At 31.5% G+C, this 20,375-nt stretch overlaps 1 protein-coding gene across 1 annotated transcript; it reads right to left on the bottom strand.

Moving 5' to 3' along the window:
- Positions 1-16,018: 16,018 nt before the first annotated feature.
- On the bottom strand, positions 16,019-20,007 carry LOC108484416 (secretory carrier-associated membrane protein 3-like). The gene is made up of 13 exons (XM_017788191.2): positions 19,642-20,007; positions 19,172-19,234; positions 18,525-18,659; positions 18,368-18,430; positions 18,198-18,231; positions 17,887-18,009; positions 17,597-17,659; positions 17,410-17,503; positions 17,186-17,231; positions 17,022-17,089; positions 16,775-16,823; positions 16,518-16,583; positions 16,019-16,423 (listed from the first exon to the last, which is right to left on the bottom strand). Exons 1-13 carry the CDS (start codon positions 19,705-19,707, stop codon positions 16,337-16,339), a joined length of 957 nt encoding a protein of 318 aa, XP_017643680.1. The 5' UTR covers positions 19,708-20,007; the 3' UTR covers positions 16,019-16,336.
- Between the last annotated feature and the right edge of the window lie 368 nt (positions 20,008-20,375).

Here is a 20,375-nt window from a genome sequence, read left to right on the forward strand (position 1 = left end):
GTCATATTCTAGTAGGATTGAAACACCTTATCCTAATCAATATAAAATAGATGAAGTTTAATAAGGTTTAAAAAACTTTATTGTAAAATAAAATAAAAGAAGTCTAGTTCTATATGGATTTTACTTTTATTTTATTTTCCATCGTATTTTATTTAAATAAGAATTTGAGTCACTTAATTCTAACATCATCTTTTCAAAAAATAGATAAATTAATCTTTGTACATTAGATCTCAAAGCGAACCGATCCTTTTGTTAACATTTTTATGCATTTCTACTGTTAAAATTTGGTCTTTGTATGTCAGCATATGGTATACAGGGAACACTACATGTCACTGACTTATTATTCCATCATCCACACTAATTTTTAATAGTACAAATAATGAATAAAAAATTTAACAGAAATGACCAATTTGCTCTTTGATTTAATTTAATGTGACTAATTTTGTAACACCCCTAACCCTTTATCGACACCGGATTTGGGTTGCAGAGTATTACGAAGAATTTCCCATCAATTATCCTTAATTACAAATCTATATTCCAACGTAATTATCAATAAACAAATCACATTCAATTTAAGTCAAACATGCATCTACGGGCCTTAAATTGAACTTACGGGGCCCTAAAAATAATTTGAAAATATTCTGGGGTCAATTTGAAACAAATAGGAAAAGTTATGAAGAAATTGAAAATTTTGGAAATAGGGATCACACGGTTGTTTTGCCAGGATGTGTGACACCAGCCATCTCGTATGGCCAAAAACATGGACGTGTGTCTAACTCACACGCCTATGTGGCTAATCCACACGCCCATATTCTCAACTCGTGTAACTCACTGACTAGGGCCACACGGCCTTGTCCCAACTTGTGTGACTGCCCATGTGTATTGAAAATATGCCGCACAGTCGTGTCTCAAACCGTGTAACTCACTATTTTGGGACACACAGCCGTGTCGTAGTCCGTGTGTCGGACCGTACGAAACCTGCACCTGAAACTTAAAAGGCACACGACCATACAAACAGACCGTGTGTGACACATGGCCATGTGACAACCTGTGTTTCAGGCCATGTGTACCAAAATGTACCTTAAAACTCAAGTTTACCAAAAATGTTTTCTTGTGCCTCAAGCATACCATTAGCCAAACCTTAGATCTATTCAATACATATTTAAACAAGACCTAAACATGCCAAAATCACACATACACAACCTATTTTCATCAAACCACCAATGTACCTTCATTAGTATCACATGTAATTTTTTTTTGGGTGAAAAGAAACTGAATAAAATCAACTACATAAAACAACCGTTTTCTTTATCTTCTAGTAATAAATCAAAAACTTCCTTGGGAGCCTCATTAAAAACTTGTAGACTGGATTTCCAATTTAGACTGAATTTAGCAAGACGATCTGCCACTAGATTCCGATTCCTTGGAATATGTTTAACTTTCCATTATCCTTCCACTCTCATGATGCGCTGAGTCCTTCTGAGTACAGTAATCCTGGATTCCTTCAAAACTAATTCAAACAAAGCTTGAACGGCTTCAAGATTATCAGACAAGATCGAGATTTTCCTATATCCCATATTAAGCAAAATGAGAATTCCATCAAAGATGCCCCAGACTTCAGCTTCAAACAGAGAACAAGCTCTTAAAAAGCGAGAGTACCCCACTATCCAATTTCTTTCATGATCTCTAGTCACTCCTCCGATGGCAGCATATCTAGAATCTCTGGCCACATGTAATTATTCAATCAAACCCAAACACCAACAAATTCAATATATCAATTATTGCTAATTATAAATGTATAACACATTATGTTTCCATATATGAACACCAAATTATCAAACACACCATACTAACATCAAAATGACCATTTCTAACTTTCTAGTTCAACTACATATTATATCATAATACCACAAGACCTTTTAGTTACATGCCACTTTTAACCAACTCAAAATGTACAAAATAACTACTAAAGTATGGATGATAGTGAGTGAACTCTCGAATAGATCCAACCAACGATACGATTCCAAGAGACCTACAAAATGAAATCAACCATGTAAGCTTAACATAGCTTAGTAAGTTCAGGTAATTAACCTAATTACTTCACAGCTCAATTCAAAGTTTTATAAAACATCAATAAACTAAAAAACTTGATTCACCGGCACAAAGCCTGCTAGGCACCAAGCCTGATAACTACACTGGCATAAAGCCTGCTAAGCACTAAGCTTGATAAATTCACTGGCACAAGGCCTACTAGCCACAAAGCCCGATAACTACATCGACACAAAGTTTGCTAAGCACTAAGGTTGATAGATTCATTGGCACGAAGCCTGCTAATTTCATAACATACCAAATACTTTGTGAAATTTCTCACAATCGATATACAATAATACAACATCAAAGTTAATAGAATTAACCATAATTTACATAATACGAACTTACCTCGATTCCTATGATTTCAAAAATGAAGTTTAAGATTAGTCCAAGATTTTAGCTTTTCTCTGATTTATATCCGGTTATTGTTTGTCTTGATCTAAATAATAAATTTACTTCATTAAATGTTTCCAACAACTTCAAATATTAAATTCAAACCTATATTCCATATTTATTATAAATTTGCAACATTAATCCCACACATTTCAACTTTTAAACAATTTAGTCCCAATTTCAAAATTAACAAAAATACCATTTTTACTCTCTAGTCATACTAACCAAACTTCCTAGGGACCCGTACCTCCCCATTTAAATCATCAATTCACAATGTTGCCATAAAAATTTATTATCTCATAAATAAGTCTCTAAATCACATAATTACTAAAAATTACTTAACAAAACTTATATATTTAACAACTCAACTTAATAATATATTATCTAAATTCAAAACACATTCAAACTACTAGGCAAGTCCCTAAACTTTTAACAACTTAACAAATTAATCCATGGGCTAAGTAAACTAAATTGAACTAAGCTCAAAAGTGTAAAAATCATCCAAAATAAAGTTCAAACACATACCATGCACTCAATTTTTGCCTAATCGAAACTCCCTCTTCTTACAACAATGGCATTTCGGTTTGTTAAAGAAAATAAGGAAGATGACACACTTTGTCTTTCTAATTGTTTTATTTAGCTATTACTTTAATTATTAACTTACAAAAACAACCTTTAAAAACAATTATAAATACATTAAAACCTATCCATAAACCTCTACCAGCATGTCACATGATATAATTACTACTAAAGTTACTTAGTTTACTTTTTAAAAGCTAATTAGTTCATTTAACAAAGAGAAACCAACTTTTACTCCTTTTTCAATTTAATCTTTTTCACTTATTTTACCACCTAAACTTCACAATTTCTAAATGAAAAGTTATTACGACTTTAATGTAACCATATACACATTAAATAAACATTAAAATATTGACTCACTCGTTGGAATCGTAGTCCTGAAACCATTAAAAACAGGCTGTTACGAATTTACTCGTTTTTTATATGAAGGGACAAAATACAATCTAACTCCTAATATAGGGACCTCCGTGATACTTTTACCGCTTATATTTGTAAATAACTAACATCCATTTTTAATATTTTAGATTATTTTTGTTTAAAAATTTATATTTAGATAACTTAACATATAATTTCATGTTTACATAATATTATATAATTATATATTTAATTTCACGTGATATAAATCATATCATACATAAAAATAAAAATATATTGCAAAAGTCTCATACTCTCAGCTTGGCCCACTAAATTTGACCTCAAACCATGCTTCATTACCTTTGAAAAGAAATGGTGCTAAGTATTTTTGAGTGGCTTAATACATCTATGGGTATTAGAGTTTGAATTTTTTTTTAAGTGTTACAAGTATAATACAGATACATGTTAGAGTCATTAAATTTTTACATTACAGATTGTTCAAGTAATTATAAAATAGAACTAAATAAATAGATTAATAACTAGTACAATCCAAATTAAAGCCAACAAATTGAACTAATTGGATTGGACTAACAAACATGGCAATTGCACATGGTGGAATTTGGAAACTCACATAGATAATTGCGCATGATGGGTCTCGAATCTGGGAACTCAAAATTAATAATGTTAATTGTAAAGTTTAATTCAAGTTTTAGAATAGATTTTATTAAAGTTATTTGTTAATATTATTAAGTTTTAATTTTATAATTTTATTAATGGAATAAATTTAACATTAATTGTGAATTTATTTAGAATTCAAATTTTAGAATTGACTTGATGAAAATTAATTGCTAATACTATTAGTTAATTATGACTTTTCATCAAATTAACTTCAAAACCCAAATTAAACTCTAAAATCTTATCATAGATACTCTCGAATACCAAATTATATAATTTTTATAAAATATAAGTACCATATTGGATAAAATATATATAACCTTTAAATTCCAAAGCACAAACAATGGGTTGCCTCTTAAAATTTTTAAAATTTTAAAAATAATTTTATATGGTAAAATTTTGATGTTTCATATGATGACTAAAGAGGTCCAATTTCGCTCGGGCCCATACAGAAACCAAAACCAAAAATAGAATTAAATCCAAATAAATCCATTAAACAGTCCAATTACATCTAAGCCCAAAATAAAGACTCTAACTCAAAAAAAATAAAAAATTTAAGCCCAATGGCCCAAAATACTTAAACATTTTCAGTAAAGCAAAACCCTAGCCCTAGTCGCCGCAACCACAACCCCCAGCCTCCATGCCATGTTAGCGCCTCCGTACACCACCGCGTGCCAGCAAGTGTCCTTCACTGTACCTTCAAACCAAGCAAAAAAGAACAACAGCAAGACGAAGAAAAAAACAAAAATGTTGTATTTTTTTTCTTTTCTTTCTCGGCTATAAAAGCCACATGAACCAATGTATTCTGGTATTTTTTTTTTATGAATTCACAAAGAGAAATCGAAATACAAAAGAAAATACGACATTTAACAGAAGAAAAAGGTAATCTTTTTTTATTTACTTAATTTTCTTCTCTTTTACATTTTTTTTCTACTAGTTTTTAAAGAAAATAAGAAAAAGAATCAAAACTTACCCCTTTTGTTTTCGTTTGCGCCGTCGTGGAGGGGCGAAGGTTGTCGTCTCCAATGAAAGACGTCATTTTTGGGCTCGGGGAGTTGAAAGGCCAAAAAAATGGTCTTTTTTTATTTTTCCGACCACAGTGGACAGCGGTGCCATTGTCGGCGACCGGTGGTCGCCACGATGGTTCGGTGACCGGAGCATGGCCAGCCCTAGGTGGCTTGAAGTAGAGAGGAGAGGGTTTTGAGAGAATTTTTTTTTTTGAGGAAGAAGGAAAAAAATGAAGTTTTTTTTAGAAAAAAATTGATTTAAATAAAGAAGCAAAACGACGCCGTTTTGGAGTTCGGAACCTAGGCGCCAAAACGACGCTGTTTAGGGCCTATCCGTCCGGGACCCGACCCGCTCCAAGGGAGATCTGCGTGTTTTCAGAAATTGGGCTATTTACACCCCTGGCCCTTCCGCTTTTCTGGGTTGTTTCAATCTAATCCTATTTTCTTTTTTCATTTTCTTTAAATTTGCCCCTTTAATTTTATTTTATTTTAAATTTAATCCATGGCCTTGCGAGTTGAAACGCATCACATAAGGACTAGGGATATTTTTCCCATTTAGTCCTTGCTAGTTTCAGCGCATTATATTCTAGTCCTTGTCAGCTTTTTTATTTGCAATTTATACCTTTTAATTTTATTTTAATGTCAATTAAGTCCCTATTTATTTAATTTGGGTTCTTTAGATTATTATTATTTTTTATTTCTACTTTATTTTACTTATATATTTATTTTATTTATATTTGTATTTGTTTTTTTATCTATGGTGCACTTTATGCTTGTATTGTTATATTTATTTTCAATATTTATTATTATTATTATTATTATTATTATTATTATTATTATTATTATCTATTGTATATTTATTCACAAATTGCTCCTTAATTTTATTTATATTTTAAATTCGCTCTTTTATTTTTAATATTTTTATATTAAAATTACCCCTTAATTTTATTTACATTTTAATTTGCTATTTTATTTTCAATATTTATTATTATTATTATTATTATTATTATTATTATTATTATTATTATTAGTATTATTATTATTTTTATTTGTATATTTATTCACAAATTGCTCCGTTAATTTTATTTATATTTTAAATTCGCTCTTTTATTTTCAATATTTTTATATTAAAATTGCTCCCTTAATTTTATTTACATTTTAATTTGCTATTTTATTTTCAATATTTATTATTATTATTTATCTACAAATTTCTCCCTTAATTTTATTTATATTTTACTTTACTCTTCTATTTTCAATATTTTACAAACTACTTTCTTCAATATCTGCTTTTGTATTTATTTATTTATTCACTAGTCCTTATTGTACTCTAAAAATCGGTTTTGTCTTGTTTGGTGCCTATAGTATTTTTGTTATCATTGAAATTATTTTTGTTTATTTTATTTTATTCTCCTTCGATTGTTCGTGTTAGTATTAAAGTGATAGTATGTGATTACTATATTATGTTTACTAGGATTTATTTATTAGTATTTCCATATTGTAGACGTTCATTAACATAACATTTTATTCATATATTATTGTTCCATGTTCCATATTACCATTTTAGTTTGTTTCGTTCAAATCATATTGAGAATTAGGTCCCAATGTATTTATTTGTAATGTGTCGTTTTATTATACTTCAAACAAAATAAATACACATCGATTTAAATTTCATATTTGCTATTATTTCATAAAAATAAAATTTTCAAAATAAGGCAATGTTCTGTATTTGGAAACTCGAGAAGTCGTACACTAACGTACTGGGTTTCGATTTTTCTCGTTTGATCCAAATGACCGAATAACCTTTTAAGATTAAAACGCATGAGTTTTGAAAATAAAAAGACAAGCTTATTCTCGAGGGTTTAAAATGTTGTGTCCTAATGTATTGGATATGGCATTTTTTTACTAAGGGACAAGAAGGTCTTTAGCATCTGTTTCGATTTATTCAAGCAAATTCTTCATAAAAAAATCAACATAAAAAAGGAGAGGATCATATTTTTAATTCTTTTCAGGTTTTCAACTTCCAACATTAAGACATTAATTAATCAATTAGGTACCAATTTTGGGCGTTACGAGGGTGCTAATCCTTCCTCGTGCGTAACAGACTCCCGAACCCGTTTTCTCAAACTTCATGGACCAAAATTGTTGTTTTAGTAAGGGCCCCTTTGGTTTGGCTTTTAACGTCAATGAGGTGCAGTTGGGGTAGCAACCTCACTGATATGCTATTTGGTTCAGCAGCACAGTTCAGTGAATTTTGATTTCAACCACACTGCAATGCTGAAAAGGGGCTGAAGATTTCAGCAGCAATTGAAGGCATTGGGGCAGTAGGTATTTTTAACAGAAAAAAATACCCATACTTTTATTTATTATTTTACTATTTTATCTTTGAAAGTTAAACTAATTTCTTTCCCAACCTTATTTGTTTTTAGATTTGGGAAGAAAACAGCCGTTTTGTTTTTCATATTTGAGAACTAAAATAGTGATTAAAGCTGGTTTCTCCCATCTTTTTTGCTTTATTATTGGTTGTGGCTGCTACAAAACTGAAGTAAGCAAGATCAAGTGTTTCCAGGTATGCCCACTTTCTTCTCTCTTTTTTTCTTGTCTGAATATGAACTGTGTTGAGTTTGCTGCAAAATGAGCTACAATTTCATATCTTGTTATTGCTTGTAACTAGTAGCTTGGATCTTTACAATTTTGGGGTTTCTTGGAATCCACGACTTTTTTTGGGCTGTTCTTTGAATAAGAATTCGTTGAAAGTTGAGAAGTTTCAAAAAAAATGGGTAAATTGCATATTATTTGTTCATCTTTGGGAAGTTTTACAGATTTTTGTAAAGATTTTGTTACTTCTAAGTTTCTGTTAAAAGTTGGATAAGGTTATCCGTTTCAATTTGCTCTTGGTTATTGGATGATAGGAAAGGCTGACTTTGGTAAGGTTGACTCGATTTTAGTTTTAACTAGAGTGACCATAAATGTCGGGAAATAATGCAAAATTTAGCTCTTGAAAGGAACAAAGAATAATGTACTAATTTATAAACCATCAGCATTGGAGCTTATAGGAAAAAAACAGCAAAGAGATTGAAATAAAATCAACCTAAACCCATTTTTGAAACAAAAAATCTATAGAAAATAACAAAAGAAAAGCAGAACAAGTAAAAAGAAAAAGAGAACATACCCGTTTTTCTTGCATGATTTTCTGATATGAGTAGACTATGAACTAATGTATTAGATAATACTTGATGCTTTAAAACCATGATTATCATTCCTCAGAACCTTGGAAAAATAACTGTTGACCCAGAAAGACCAAAAAAGAATCGTAGGGTAATCCAACTGACCAGTTTCCCATTTGCCATGGAGAGCATTTTAAGGATTAATGTGTCGACGATGATAATCCTGTAGGTATGAGCAAAAGAGTCTAGGTTTGGAAGATAGGTTACCAGGTTGAGGATAAAAATGGTAATAAGGTTTCAAGAACGATCTAAGCATTAAAAATAGTAGATTCATAAAGGAAGAAAATGAAAGAAAAAAGGGTATAATATCTTAAAAGTTAAACACTTTGAAAACTAAAAGACTGAAATATGGTAGATGAAAGTCATAAACGTCAAATTATAAATGAATATGAATTTATAGTCAATAAAGAATGTCAAGAAGATATGTATTCAGCAAATTTAAATATTTAAACTTCAGTATAGAGCCATATCCTAAATCTGAGGAATCTAATTCTAAAATCCATAAATATTCTTTATCATTATTAGGGAATCTTAATTTTATTCTCTCATATTTATTTATTTGTTCCTTGACTAATTTAATATTTTCTATATCATCTTTTCCCAAGTAAATTCTTGATCTTTTCTTACCTTAGCATATAAAGGTACCAAATAATCTGAAAATTTTGGTATATATTCTCTTAATTGATTAACTATCATTTTTATATCCTCATTATTGTTTACTATGGATCTTTGAGAATTTTTTCATTAGTGTTCATCTTATGGCTTTCATCCATTCGTGATGTATTATTCTTATTTTTATGAAACTATATTATTATATCTAATTATATACTTATAGTTTTATGTCGATTGACATTTAAAATCAAAATGATAATAGATGGTAAAGACACGAAATTTTGTGGAGGGAGAGTACCTTAGCAACAAAAACTGTTTGTTGCTAAGGTACTTGAGAATTTTGGTATATATTCTCTTAATTGATTAACTATCATTTTTATATCCTCGTTATTGTTAACTATGGATCTTTGAGAATTTTTTCATTAGTGTTCATCTTATGGCTTTCATCCATTCGTGATGTATTATTCTTATTTTTTATAAAACTATATTATTATATCTAATTATATACTTATAGTTTTATGTCGATTGACATTTAAAATCAAAATAATAATAGATGGTAAAGACACAAAATTTTGTGAAGGGAGAGTACCTTAGCAACAAAAATTGTTTGGGATGATGAATTGAAGTTGATATTTTGTGAACTTTATGTGAATGAAGTCAATGCTGGTAATAGACCGACAACTCATCTAAAATCAAAAGGATGGGAAAATGTTATTGCTCTTTTTCAAGCAAAAACACAAAAAAATTATGGAAAACCTCAATTGAAAAATAAGTGGGATACATTAAAAAAGGAATGGAGGTTATGGAGGGAGTTGCTTAAGGAATCTACAGGTATTGGATGGTGTCCATCTAAAAAGAAAGTCGATGCTACCAAAGAATGGTGAGCTGAAAAAATACATGTTAGTGTTAAATTTATCATTATTTTAATGCATAAAGTTTATTGAAATTAATAATTTAAAATTATAAAAATCTTAGTATAACATTTAACATTTAACATGTTATATAGGAAAATCCTGATTTTAAAGGATTTAAGAAGAAATGAATTGAAACACGATTAGATAAGTTAATGTGGCAAATGTTTGGTAACATTGTAGCCACAGGAGAGAATGCATGGGCACATTCGTTTGATGTTCTTCCAAGTGGGGTTTCTATGGAAGATGATACACCTAATGAGGGATTTGGTGAACATAGTAATGAGAATGAAGATATTCCTCCTAATGAGGTACCATCAAACCTGTAACACCTCTGGCCCATATCCGATACCGAGATAGGGTTCGAGGCGTTACCGGGGTTTCACACTTACAAAACATACTGAATCGGGTCATTGAATTTTGCCCAAAACATGTACATCTCATCCCTTACACAGGCCTTCGAGGCCTAAAACATACTTAGGGGCAGTTCAGGACAAAACTGGGAACGTTCGATAAACTTTGGGCACGTTAGAAAATTTCTCTTGTTTTGAAAGGTCACACGCCCGTGTGGGTGGGACTGTGTGGTCACACACGCTCGTGTGGCTTGGGACACGCCCATACACTCAGCCCGTGTGTAACACTGACTTTACCCTTATCATACAATTAGGGGCATACGGCCAGATCATACGCCCGTCTGGCCTGCCCATGTACAACACTGACTTAAAAATTTAGGTGCAGGGGTCGCACGGCCATACCACACACCCATGGAAGTGGCCCATGTGTCTAACCGTGTGGACCCTAATAGGCTATTTTCCAAGCTTTTGGTCACCCTTTTTATCACTTATACTTAATGATTGTCAAATTTAAAGTAAAACATGATTATACTCTTATAAATGTTCTTGGCAAAACTTATTGCATGGAAACCTCATATCATTGGTTTCACATATGCTAGGTTATTCCCCATCTTGTATTTAAGGGAATTTCATGTCTCTTTAACACATTCAAGATTGGCTTGTTCTTGAGACTCGTTGCCAATTGGAAACAAACCATCGTATGAAGTATAAACCTGCATAGATTTATAGTTCATAGCCTATTTCAAAATAAGCGAATTCCTATGGCCATATACAAAAAGATAGGTACATCTTTACATGCCTTCATTTGGCAAATCAAATGACACATATAACAAAATACTCAAAAGTCCTATACATGCCATTGAACAAATTAGAAATGTCTTTATACCAAGTTGGTCTATTTGATAGTGTGCTGGCTCTCCCCACCGTCTTCCAATCCTTACGTGTCCTTGAACTCTAAAAAGTAGGGAAAAGAGAGGGGTAAGCATTTACATGCTTAGTATGCTCGAATAATCGTAAAGTAAACTTACTAAGTAATTAGCATACAACCAAATTGGGTAATAAAATCAATAAGCATGAAATGGCTTCCCTATCACATACACTCATCCAAAGAGTTAGTCATATAACAAGGCACCATGTAATTTATTTTAGATGAGCTCATCATTCAACATCTTATTTTGTACATATATCCCATGTTAATCCCGTTGAGTTTGTAGGAAATCTTGATGAAATATCCATTAACCGTCAATTCGTAAGGATGATCACTTCAGGTATGCACTCCCGCGAACCTCACATCTTATGATGGGATTACCAGTCCAGGCTAAATCCCCTATTTTATGAACTCATGAGGTGATGTCGGGATTACCAGTCCAGGCTAAATCTCTTATAGTGACAAACACCTCTATTAAGCTCAAATTTGATTTACCAGTTCAGGCTAAATTTAGACTCTAATCGGATTATCCATCCGGGCTAAATCCATAATGCACATATATTCTTTGGGAGGCTCGATCATCCAAAGGAACACCCGTCCGGGCTAGATCCTTTTCATAATTGAGATCAACGGATTACCCGTCCGGGCTAAATACTTTCTGCAACACATGTAGGATCTCAATTCACATGTCATTCATGGTTTATCCATCGAATTCCCTTTTTAACCTCAACCGAGACAATTTTTCAACATATCAATATCAAGAATGCATTTCATAAGATTTTATGCCATTAATAAATGAAATCATCATTCATTCACAAATCATATAATTAGGCAAGTTAGTAGTTTACTTTAAGTTATCCAAACTTACCTGGTATTCGTTTCGGTATTGTGCTTCGATTATTCCAAAATCTTTCGTTTTCCTCGATCGACCTCCGGAATTTGTTCCTCGACGTCTATAACAACAAAATTAAATCATTAACACTCTACATTATGCTTTTCAAGTCTAAATTCCACCCCCGGTCCAAATGACCGTTTTGCCCTTAACCTTTCACATTTTTACGATTTAGTCCCTAGGCTCGTATAATGAAACACTTGCAATTTCTACCTTACCCAAGCCTAGCTAAACACTTTTCCCTCTTATGGTAGCCCACATTTTCCATTATTTTCTCATTTCAACCACACATTTTACAACTTTTGCAAAAAGGTCCCTTTAAGGGTTTTTCATGAAAATCACCTAGGAAAAGATGTTTCACACACATCCGACTTTCATATTCTTCCGTAAACCATCAAAATACAAGTAACTCATGCATGGGTAAATTTTTAAACATAAACCCTAGCATGAAATATGGGTAGAAATGGAGAGAGTAAGCTACTAGGATTTCAAAAATACAAAGAACATTAAAAAGGGGCTTGGAAGCACTACTTTTGAGCTTGAAAAGCTTGGAAACCCTAGTTATGGAGAGCTTGAAAGTTTCGACTTGTACAAGGGAGAAAATGGCTGATTTTTTGTTCATTTTTCCCATTTTATTTCATTAAAATGCCAAATGACCAAAATGCCCTTAAGCCCTTTTTTCAAAATTTCATCCATACAAGCCCATTTTTTCCAAAAACTTAGAAATTAGGAAAATCGCTCTCCAAGACTTTCTAATTTATAATCTAAATCAATTTCATACAAATTTCTTCTAGAATCCAAGTTTTGCAATTTATTCAATTTAGTCCCTAATTTCCAATTGGACACCTTACTCAAAGAATTTCTTCATGAAATTTTAACACATACATATTCTCATACTTGAAACCTCATAATAATCATAAAATAAATATTTTATATCGGATTTGTGGTCCCAAAACCACTATTCCTACTAGGCCTTATTTTGAGATGTTATAAAACCCTTCTTAAGAAACTTCTAATCAAAGAAAGCAAACACTTGGGGTTGTACACGGTAAAGGAAAAAAATTAAGTTTAAGTAGAAAATCATTAAGAAACACATTAACTACTCAGATTGAGAAATTGTGTGAAAGTATGGCTAGTCCAAGGAAGTCAGTGAATGAAATTATTTTCCCTCACTCTCAATATACTATTTCAAATACAATGGATGCTTTGCGTGCTTTGGGAGATGAAATTCCAAAAAAAGATGAACTATACTATTTTCCATCAAAATGCTCCAAATATCGGTGAAACAAGAAGTGTTTTTGAACTTAGATCCAGATGTTAGGGTTTGGTGGCTTCGACGTGAGTATGCTGAACAAAATCTAATTGCATCATTTTCGTCCTTGGTAGCAACATCCTTATTTCCCTTCCAACCATACCATCAACCACCTCCACCTTAAGCTCCTTAGAATTATTATTGTAATATAACTATACTACTTTTTTATATCTAAAACTAATGTATGATATTTTTTATGTTTGGTATTTTTATGCTATGCTTTTATTCAAGTTTCTGTGTTGTATAGAATGTCACAAAATATTAATTTATTTTTATTTGATTATTTTTTTAGGTTATGGATGAATTTAACAATATGTATAATAGTTTTTATATGAATTATGATACCCTTGAATTAAGTGAAGAAGCTCAACGAAGAATAGCCACATTTGTTACCCAAGTTGAGCACAACAATTATCATGAAGAGGAAGAATATGTGTTAAGCAGTGTATTGGTACACCATGAAACTTATTTCATTATGCAATCATGTATGGGTTCAAATTATACAGGTCAAATATGGGTGGACGAAGTATTAAATGGGCATGATGATCGTTGCATGAATAGTTTTAGGATGCCAAAAAATATATTTCACAGCTTGTTGCATGATTTGCAAACAAATTATGGCTTAAAGCATGGGAAAGTATCGACGATGGAGAAATTAGCATTGTCATTGTACATTCTTGGAAATAGAGAATCAAATTCAAATGCAACAGAGCGATTTCAACGATCTGGGGAAACTGTTAGTCGAATTTTTACTGATATGTTACATATTTTTGCTCGAATGGGAATAGACACGATTAAACCCACTGAAGGTCAATTCGAGGAAGTACCGAACCATATTCAACATGATACAAGATATTGGCCTCACTTTAAAGTAAAATTTACACAATCTTTATATTTTTAAAATATAAATTATTTCTAAATTTTATCTCATTACTTGTATTTATTTTAAAGGATTGTATTGGGGCTATAGATATAATACACATAAAAGCATGCATTTCACCTTCTTGTCAAATACTTTATATCGGACGGAAAGGTGAACCAACTCAAAATATTATGGCAATTTGTGACTTCAACATGTGCTTTATTTTTGCATTTCCTGGTTGGGAAGGAACAACACATGATAGTAGAATTTTTTTGCAACACATGTGATTTTAACTTTTTCTTTTATTTGTTTTACTTTTTATATTTCAATCATTTTAATCCATGTGTTCAGCTTTTTATGTTGTTAATTTATTTAAAATAATATAATTAATTGATTAATTGAGATATTTAAATAAACTTTAAAAATAAAATATTTTATGTTCTCAAAAAAATAATATCCTTAATATTTTTAAAAGTCAATTTCATTTTCATTACATCCTCACTATTATATTTAAAATCAAACACATATCTCTACGTTAATTTTAATGTTGTATTATTTAAATGAATTTTAATGCCAATACGACAAATTGATGTACTAAAATCTGACTCAATTTATGGTCCCTTGATTAGATAGCCCACAACACCAATCTTACTTCCTTTTATTATATTCCTAAAATTACGCTCTATTCTAATTTTTTAATTTTTATTTTATGTAAAAAATTACATAGTAATTAGAGACCCAAATGTCCAATCTATTTAAATAACTTTTGATATGATGAAAAAGTAATTATTTTTTAGAAATTTAATTAGTTAGAAAGTTATTCTGATGTTTTGTTTGTTAAATTTTAAGATAAAATTAATTTTTATATTAATTTAGGGTTAAATAGTAAAAAAAAATATTGTTTCTTTTTCCTATTTGATTTTCTTTATTACTTCAACGAATCTTTCGCATTTTTATTTTTATAAACATATTTAATCATCTATCTAATATACTATTTTTTTCCTCTCATTTCCTTTTGGTGTATAATTGAAAATTCAATTTTCTTATAGTATTTATGAAAATTTAGGAGCAGTAGAAAAAAATAAGATTTAAGTTTAGCTCTAACATGATTTATTTTATTGTATCCTCTTGATTTTTATTTTTCTTAAGATATCGTGAACCAAAAACAATTCTTTTATGAGAATTAGATAATAGGTTAGGTTAATTCATTACAAAATTGAGAGTTTTTGGAATATTTTCATTCTTTTGAAATTTAACCATCCTCAATATTGGAAGAAAGAAGAATAAAGAATCAAAAGAGGGTAATTAACTATAAATTTGATTTAGCATTTGTATTTTTATGAAATACTTAATATTTTTCATAGAATATGAGCTGCATAAGAATTGTGGGTTACACTGTCTATAGTTTTGTATTCCTGGGATTTAATTATTTGTAGTTTTGCTAAGATTAATACTTGAAATCAATTTTTTTATTTTATATATATTTCTATTGTTTAGCCTTTAGCTAAATAAAATGTGATTTCAAGTAGTTTTTCTAATTTGTTCCAAAACAAATTTCATAAAGTTTGAAACAATTTTATTCAATTATAATTATAATTTAAAAATAATTTAAAACTATTAATTAAACTTTATTATTAAATATTTAATCCAAAATAATTAATGAATTAAACGTGATAATATAACTTTCTTATAATTTTAATCAATACCTTTGTATGTATACCAAACTTTGTAAAATAAGGTTTTCGACAATCGCATTTCCCGCCATCACATTCTAAGGAAGGAATCACATCTCATTGGAATTATAATATAAAGCACCAAACGCGTATTGAAAAGGAAATGTCTCTAATCTTGAAACTGAGATGTTCTTAACCAGACATTACACAATGAACCAATCGCAAAGTGAGACATTCTATACATGAAAATCATTCAATGTCTTTGTATAAGGTGTTTGCTAATCAAACTCCACACCCAAAAATATACATATAAAGGAAAACATTCACAGGAAATCACAGAGATCCATAAAACAAATGCGCCAGGAACGAGAAATAACAAGCTCTGTTTGTTCCTTCCTGGGTAATGTGCATATAAGGAGAATCAACACATGAGGTTACCCTATTTCTGGTTGCAGCTAGTGTCTGTGCCATTAGATGGCAGCCCTCATAGCTCCTCTGGCAGCCTCGCGCTTCATCTCAGCAGCTTTACCACTGCCGCGGAAATACATGTATACTTGCTGCAAAAGCCAATAGCCAACCATGTTAGAAATGCGACAGGCGGGGCATGCTTATGCGATCATTGATATAAATTAGGTTGGAAACTGAACGAACCTGGATAACCCAAATGCTTACTATTGATTCAACACAAAATAATCCAAAACCAATGAAGTAGAAGATCTACACAAGCAAAGTAAACTTTCATCAAAATGGTCAAGAGAAGCCAAGAACAAAACTTTTGTCAACTATTTCAGTTAGCATCAACAGCAATGTTCAAGCCTTAAGCAGTAGATGCTCCACTGTTTTAGTGGTGAAATAATGAAACCTGATTGTGGGTATTAAACTTTTGACAGGTTTAAGGATATACTTACCCCAACCAACGCATTGTCACTGATAAGATCTACTGCAGGTAGGATTCCACTGTACGAGACAAAACAACACTGGTAAGATAAAGTTAAACTAGAATACCAATTTCACATCCCAAATACTTGCAGTAAATTTGCAAATGTACTTTTTGGGAGACAAGTGCACCATGTCAAACCCAAATGCATTGATGTTGTTTATCAGTCCAAGATAAAATTGAGAATGTGAAAGATAAAAAATAGTTTAGGAACATACGTTAGTGATTTCCCTCTAAAAACTATAGGAGGAGCCACAGCAGCAAAGATGCAAAATCCGATGTGAAGCTATAAACAGGGAAAACAACATGGATCAAAAGAATCAGTATTACGGACTCCATGGCAACAAAGAAACGTATCTACCAGAGAAACATGAGTTAGTACCAAATCAAATAGGAAGAACCGTCCAAATGATAAAGCAGTTTCTTTCCTGCATTATGGTCGGAAGGTGAGAAAATATTTCAATTAAAATAAGTGATGATTAGAGATTAGCAAGTGCAGGGAATGTGAACAGCCAAATTTAAGGAAATGACAACGAAAGTTTGCAGTAGAGGCAACCCAAAAACTGAATTGCAATATTCAGGAAAAGAGTGGAGTATGTTAAGTACCTAAAAGCACGATACAGCGGCCGATACCACAAAATATAGGCTCCTGGAACCCCTGCTATGAAGTAGATGATAGCCAAGAACCAGATCCTCACAGCTAAACAAAAACAAATACAGTCAAACACAACACAATCTAACGTTATATATTCAAAGGAAAACATGAAATATGGAAATGCATTTCTAAACTAACCTTCTCCTTTGATCCATGCGGTAGTAACAGCTACAATGTTCCACAGCAGGCACAGAAACAACCCTGCATAGAATCAAAATACATTACCAACTATCTGTAACCCATGGCTTACACAAAATCCCTTTCCAGCTAAAGAGTTTTTAAAAAGAAAAAAAAATGGTACAAATAATCACCCAATGGAAAAACTCATTGAGTACCGCACAAATTTTCTTTATGGACAAAAACGATGACATATGCATAGGTGCACCAAGCATAAGAACATAAGGTGAAAAAGCCTAAGAAACCCTTACCTAAAAATGTTGAAAATGCAACATACTGCAATCTTTGTAGATGAACTGGTATGTCATTTGCAATATCATGATGAATGATTGGAAAAAATGGGGGCCAATTTTTCTCTTCCAAAGTAATTCCAGCTGCAAAACAGGGAAGTCAAACTCTAGCTCATGGAAGAAATGTAATAGTAACTGACCATAAAAGGAAATAGAATCAGGTCAAAATATTTTTGCAAAAGAAATGTAGTCTAGAACAGATTTTGAAACTATGAACAAACTCAATGTTTTCTATGTGAATAGTCAAATTATAAAAAAGTAATGAAAGGTACCTCTTGCTGCTGCCTCTTCTTTCCGTCTCACTTCCTGCATCGAATAAGCTTATCAGTAAATATTGTGGGATAAAATCATTTATAATGTGTCGGCGGGAAACAAAAATAAATCTATGATTCTGTAGATTAAGAATGAACTCTTAAGTTATAAAATTTCTTCCACAATATACCTGCTCCCGCCTTCTCAGTTCAGCCTCCTTAGCCTGAAGTTCCTTCTCCTTCTTCTTCAAATCCTAGATTTAAACAGAAAAACCAGAACAGGGAGATCAAATGCTTAAAACACTATTGGAAAAGGCATTTAGAGACTGGTCTTCACTCTTCACTAACCTGATAACTTGATCCTCCTGAAGCTGTATCAAGAGGGATGTCAATTGTTGCCTCATGACCATAATTGAAACCAGCAGGTTCAGGAGGTAGTGGTGAAAGTCTTGAGTTTGATGCAGGTGGAGCACTTGGAACATTCTGAAAATTTATTGATAATAGGCGTTCAAAAAGCAAGTATTATTACAAGGCAAAAGGTCCAGTTTACTGATGTTTAGAAGCAATACTAAAAGGTCAAATTAGACATGACGGAATCATGACAATATAGCCACAAGCAACCTATTTTTTCAGAACTTTGATATATGCAAGCTAGCTCAAACTATCAGCATCAGAAAAAGAAGTAAGTTTCTAGGTTAATCACTAAGATTTTACTATAGAATTCCTAGCAAATTAGCAAAAGATATGGAATTTCAGTGTGATCAAGAGATTAAATAGTGGTAGTTTAGCACAACATCATCACCTCAAGTTATGGTTTTACATAGCATAAGTTACCTAGGATCCATGTACGTAAACAAGCAAAGCCACAGCTAAATTTCACATCTCACATCCATTCTAGTCGGAAATATGTCCTAAGACAGTAGCCATTTTAACATCGAACACTAAGTTCTGAATTAAATATTCCCTTGAAACTTTATAAACAGGGATTTAGTTACCTTTGAAAATAGACCTCCACCAAATTTAGACTGGCCAGATGCCTTCCCTCTCACAGCTGGATCCTGGTAGAAATTATTCAAAAGGAAAAAATCATAATAAAACTGATGTCTGCTAGCATCCGTAAACTAACTTAGAATTGACAGATAATACACCCAGCAAGGCATCATAGTCTTCATCTCTAGGATTATATAAGTTTGCTACTTCGTTAAATGCATGTTCGGTGACAAGAAAACATGAAGTCAATGAAAGGAGCACACAACAACCAAGTAAAATACTTCCCATAACCGATTTCAACCAAGAATTTCAGATCAAACTGAAACCCAACAAAGCAATCAGGGAGTTAAAAACAAGTCAACCTATAATCTGCTAAAGAGCTGGCTATGGCTACCATAAACTGAACTGCATGAACCCAACCCAAAACATCATCAAATAACAGAAACAAAGAAAGAGAGAGAAAAGAGAAACTGACCGAGAAAGGATTAACTTCTTCTTCTCCTTCTTCAGCGAACGGGTTTTCATCGAAACGACCAGCCATCACCTTTTTAAGTTTTTTTTTTTTCTTTTTTGATCTATATAAACCTTATAACAATAAATTAAAACTGAAAATGGGAGAATAATACAAGGAAGATGAAAACTAGAGAGGAGAAAAAGAAGAAGAAGCTTGGAGGAGAAGAGAATGGAAAAACTGAAAGGTCAAAGGAAATTTGGGGTCATGAATGAAGTTCTAGAGAGAGAAAACGTGGTTTCCCTTGGGAAGAAGAGGTAGAGATAGAGAGGGGGAATGAGAAGTTGGACTTTTCGGTTAACAGTCAGTTTTGTTGAATATAATAAATATATTGTGACGAAACAGCGGGAAAAAACATTATTCTCTATTCTCCCTTTTGTCCTTTTTTTTTTTTTTTGGTTAAGTATATTTTATTAAATTAATTTTCAAGTGTGTAAATACAGAAAATTAGAAGTGTAGATAACATAATTTTTCTTTTTCATATGCGTGCATGATGGGAGAGATGGAAAATTTGAAAGAAAATTACTTTTAATTTTTCTCCTTTTTGACATAAGTGAAAAATACATTTATTTTTTATTTCATTATTTTTATATATTAGTATAAAACACGATATCACTTTTATTTGTTTTCTTTTCACTTTTCTTCTTAATCGAACGCACTATTTTTTTTTTTTCCTTTCATTCTTCTCATCTAATAGA

Source organism: Gossypium arboreum, chromosome 6 (genome assembly GCF_025698485.1).
Source record: "Gossypium arboreum isolate Shixiya-1 chromosome 6, ASM2569848v2, whole genome shotgun sequence".
In the NCBI taxonomy this organism is placed as follows: domain Eukaryota; kingdom Viridiplantae; phylum Streptophyta; class Magnoliopsida; order Malvales; family Malvaceae; genus Gossypium; species Gossypium arboreum.

Bases quoted from the DNA above. Each gene is read 5' to 3' on its own strand.
- LOC108484416 (XM_017788191.2), bottom strand. From the start codon at position 19,707: ATGGCTGGTCGTTTCGATGAAAACCCGTTCGCTGAAGAAGGAGAAGAA. The intron at 18,232-18,367 runs GTATATTGTGGA...TATTCGATGCAG, and splicing joins AACTGAGAAGGCGGGAGCAG to GAAGTGAGACGGAAAGAAGA. The intron at 17,660-17,886 runs GTAAGGGTTTCT...GATTCTATGCAG, and splicing joins TGCATTTTCAACATTTTTAG to GGTTGTTTCTGTGCCTGCTG.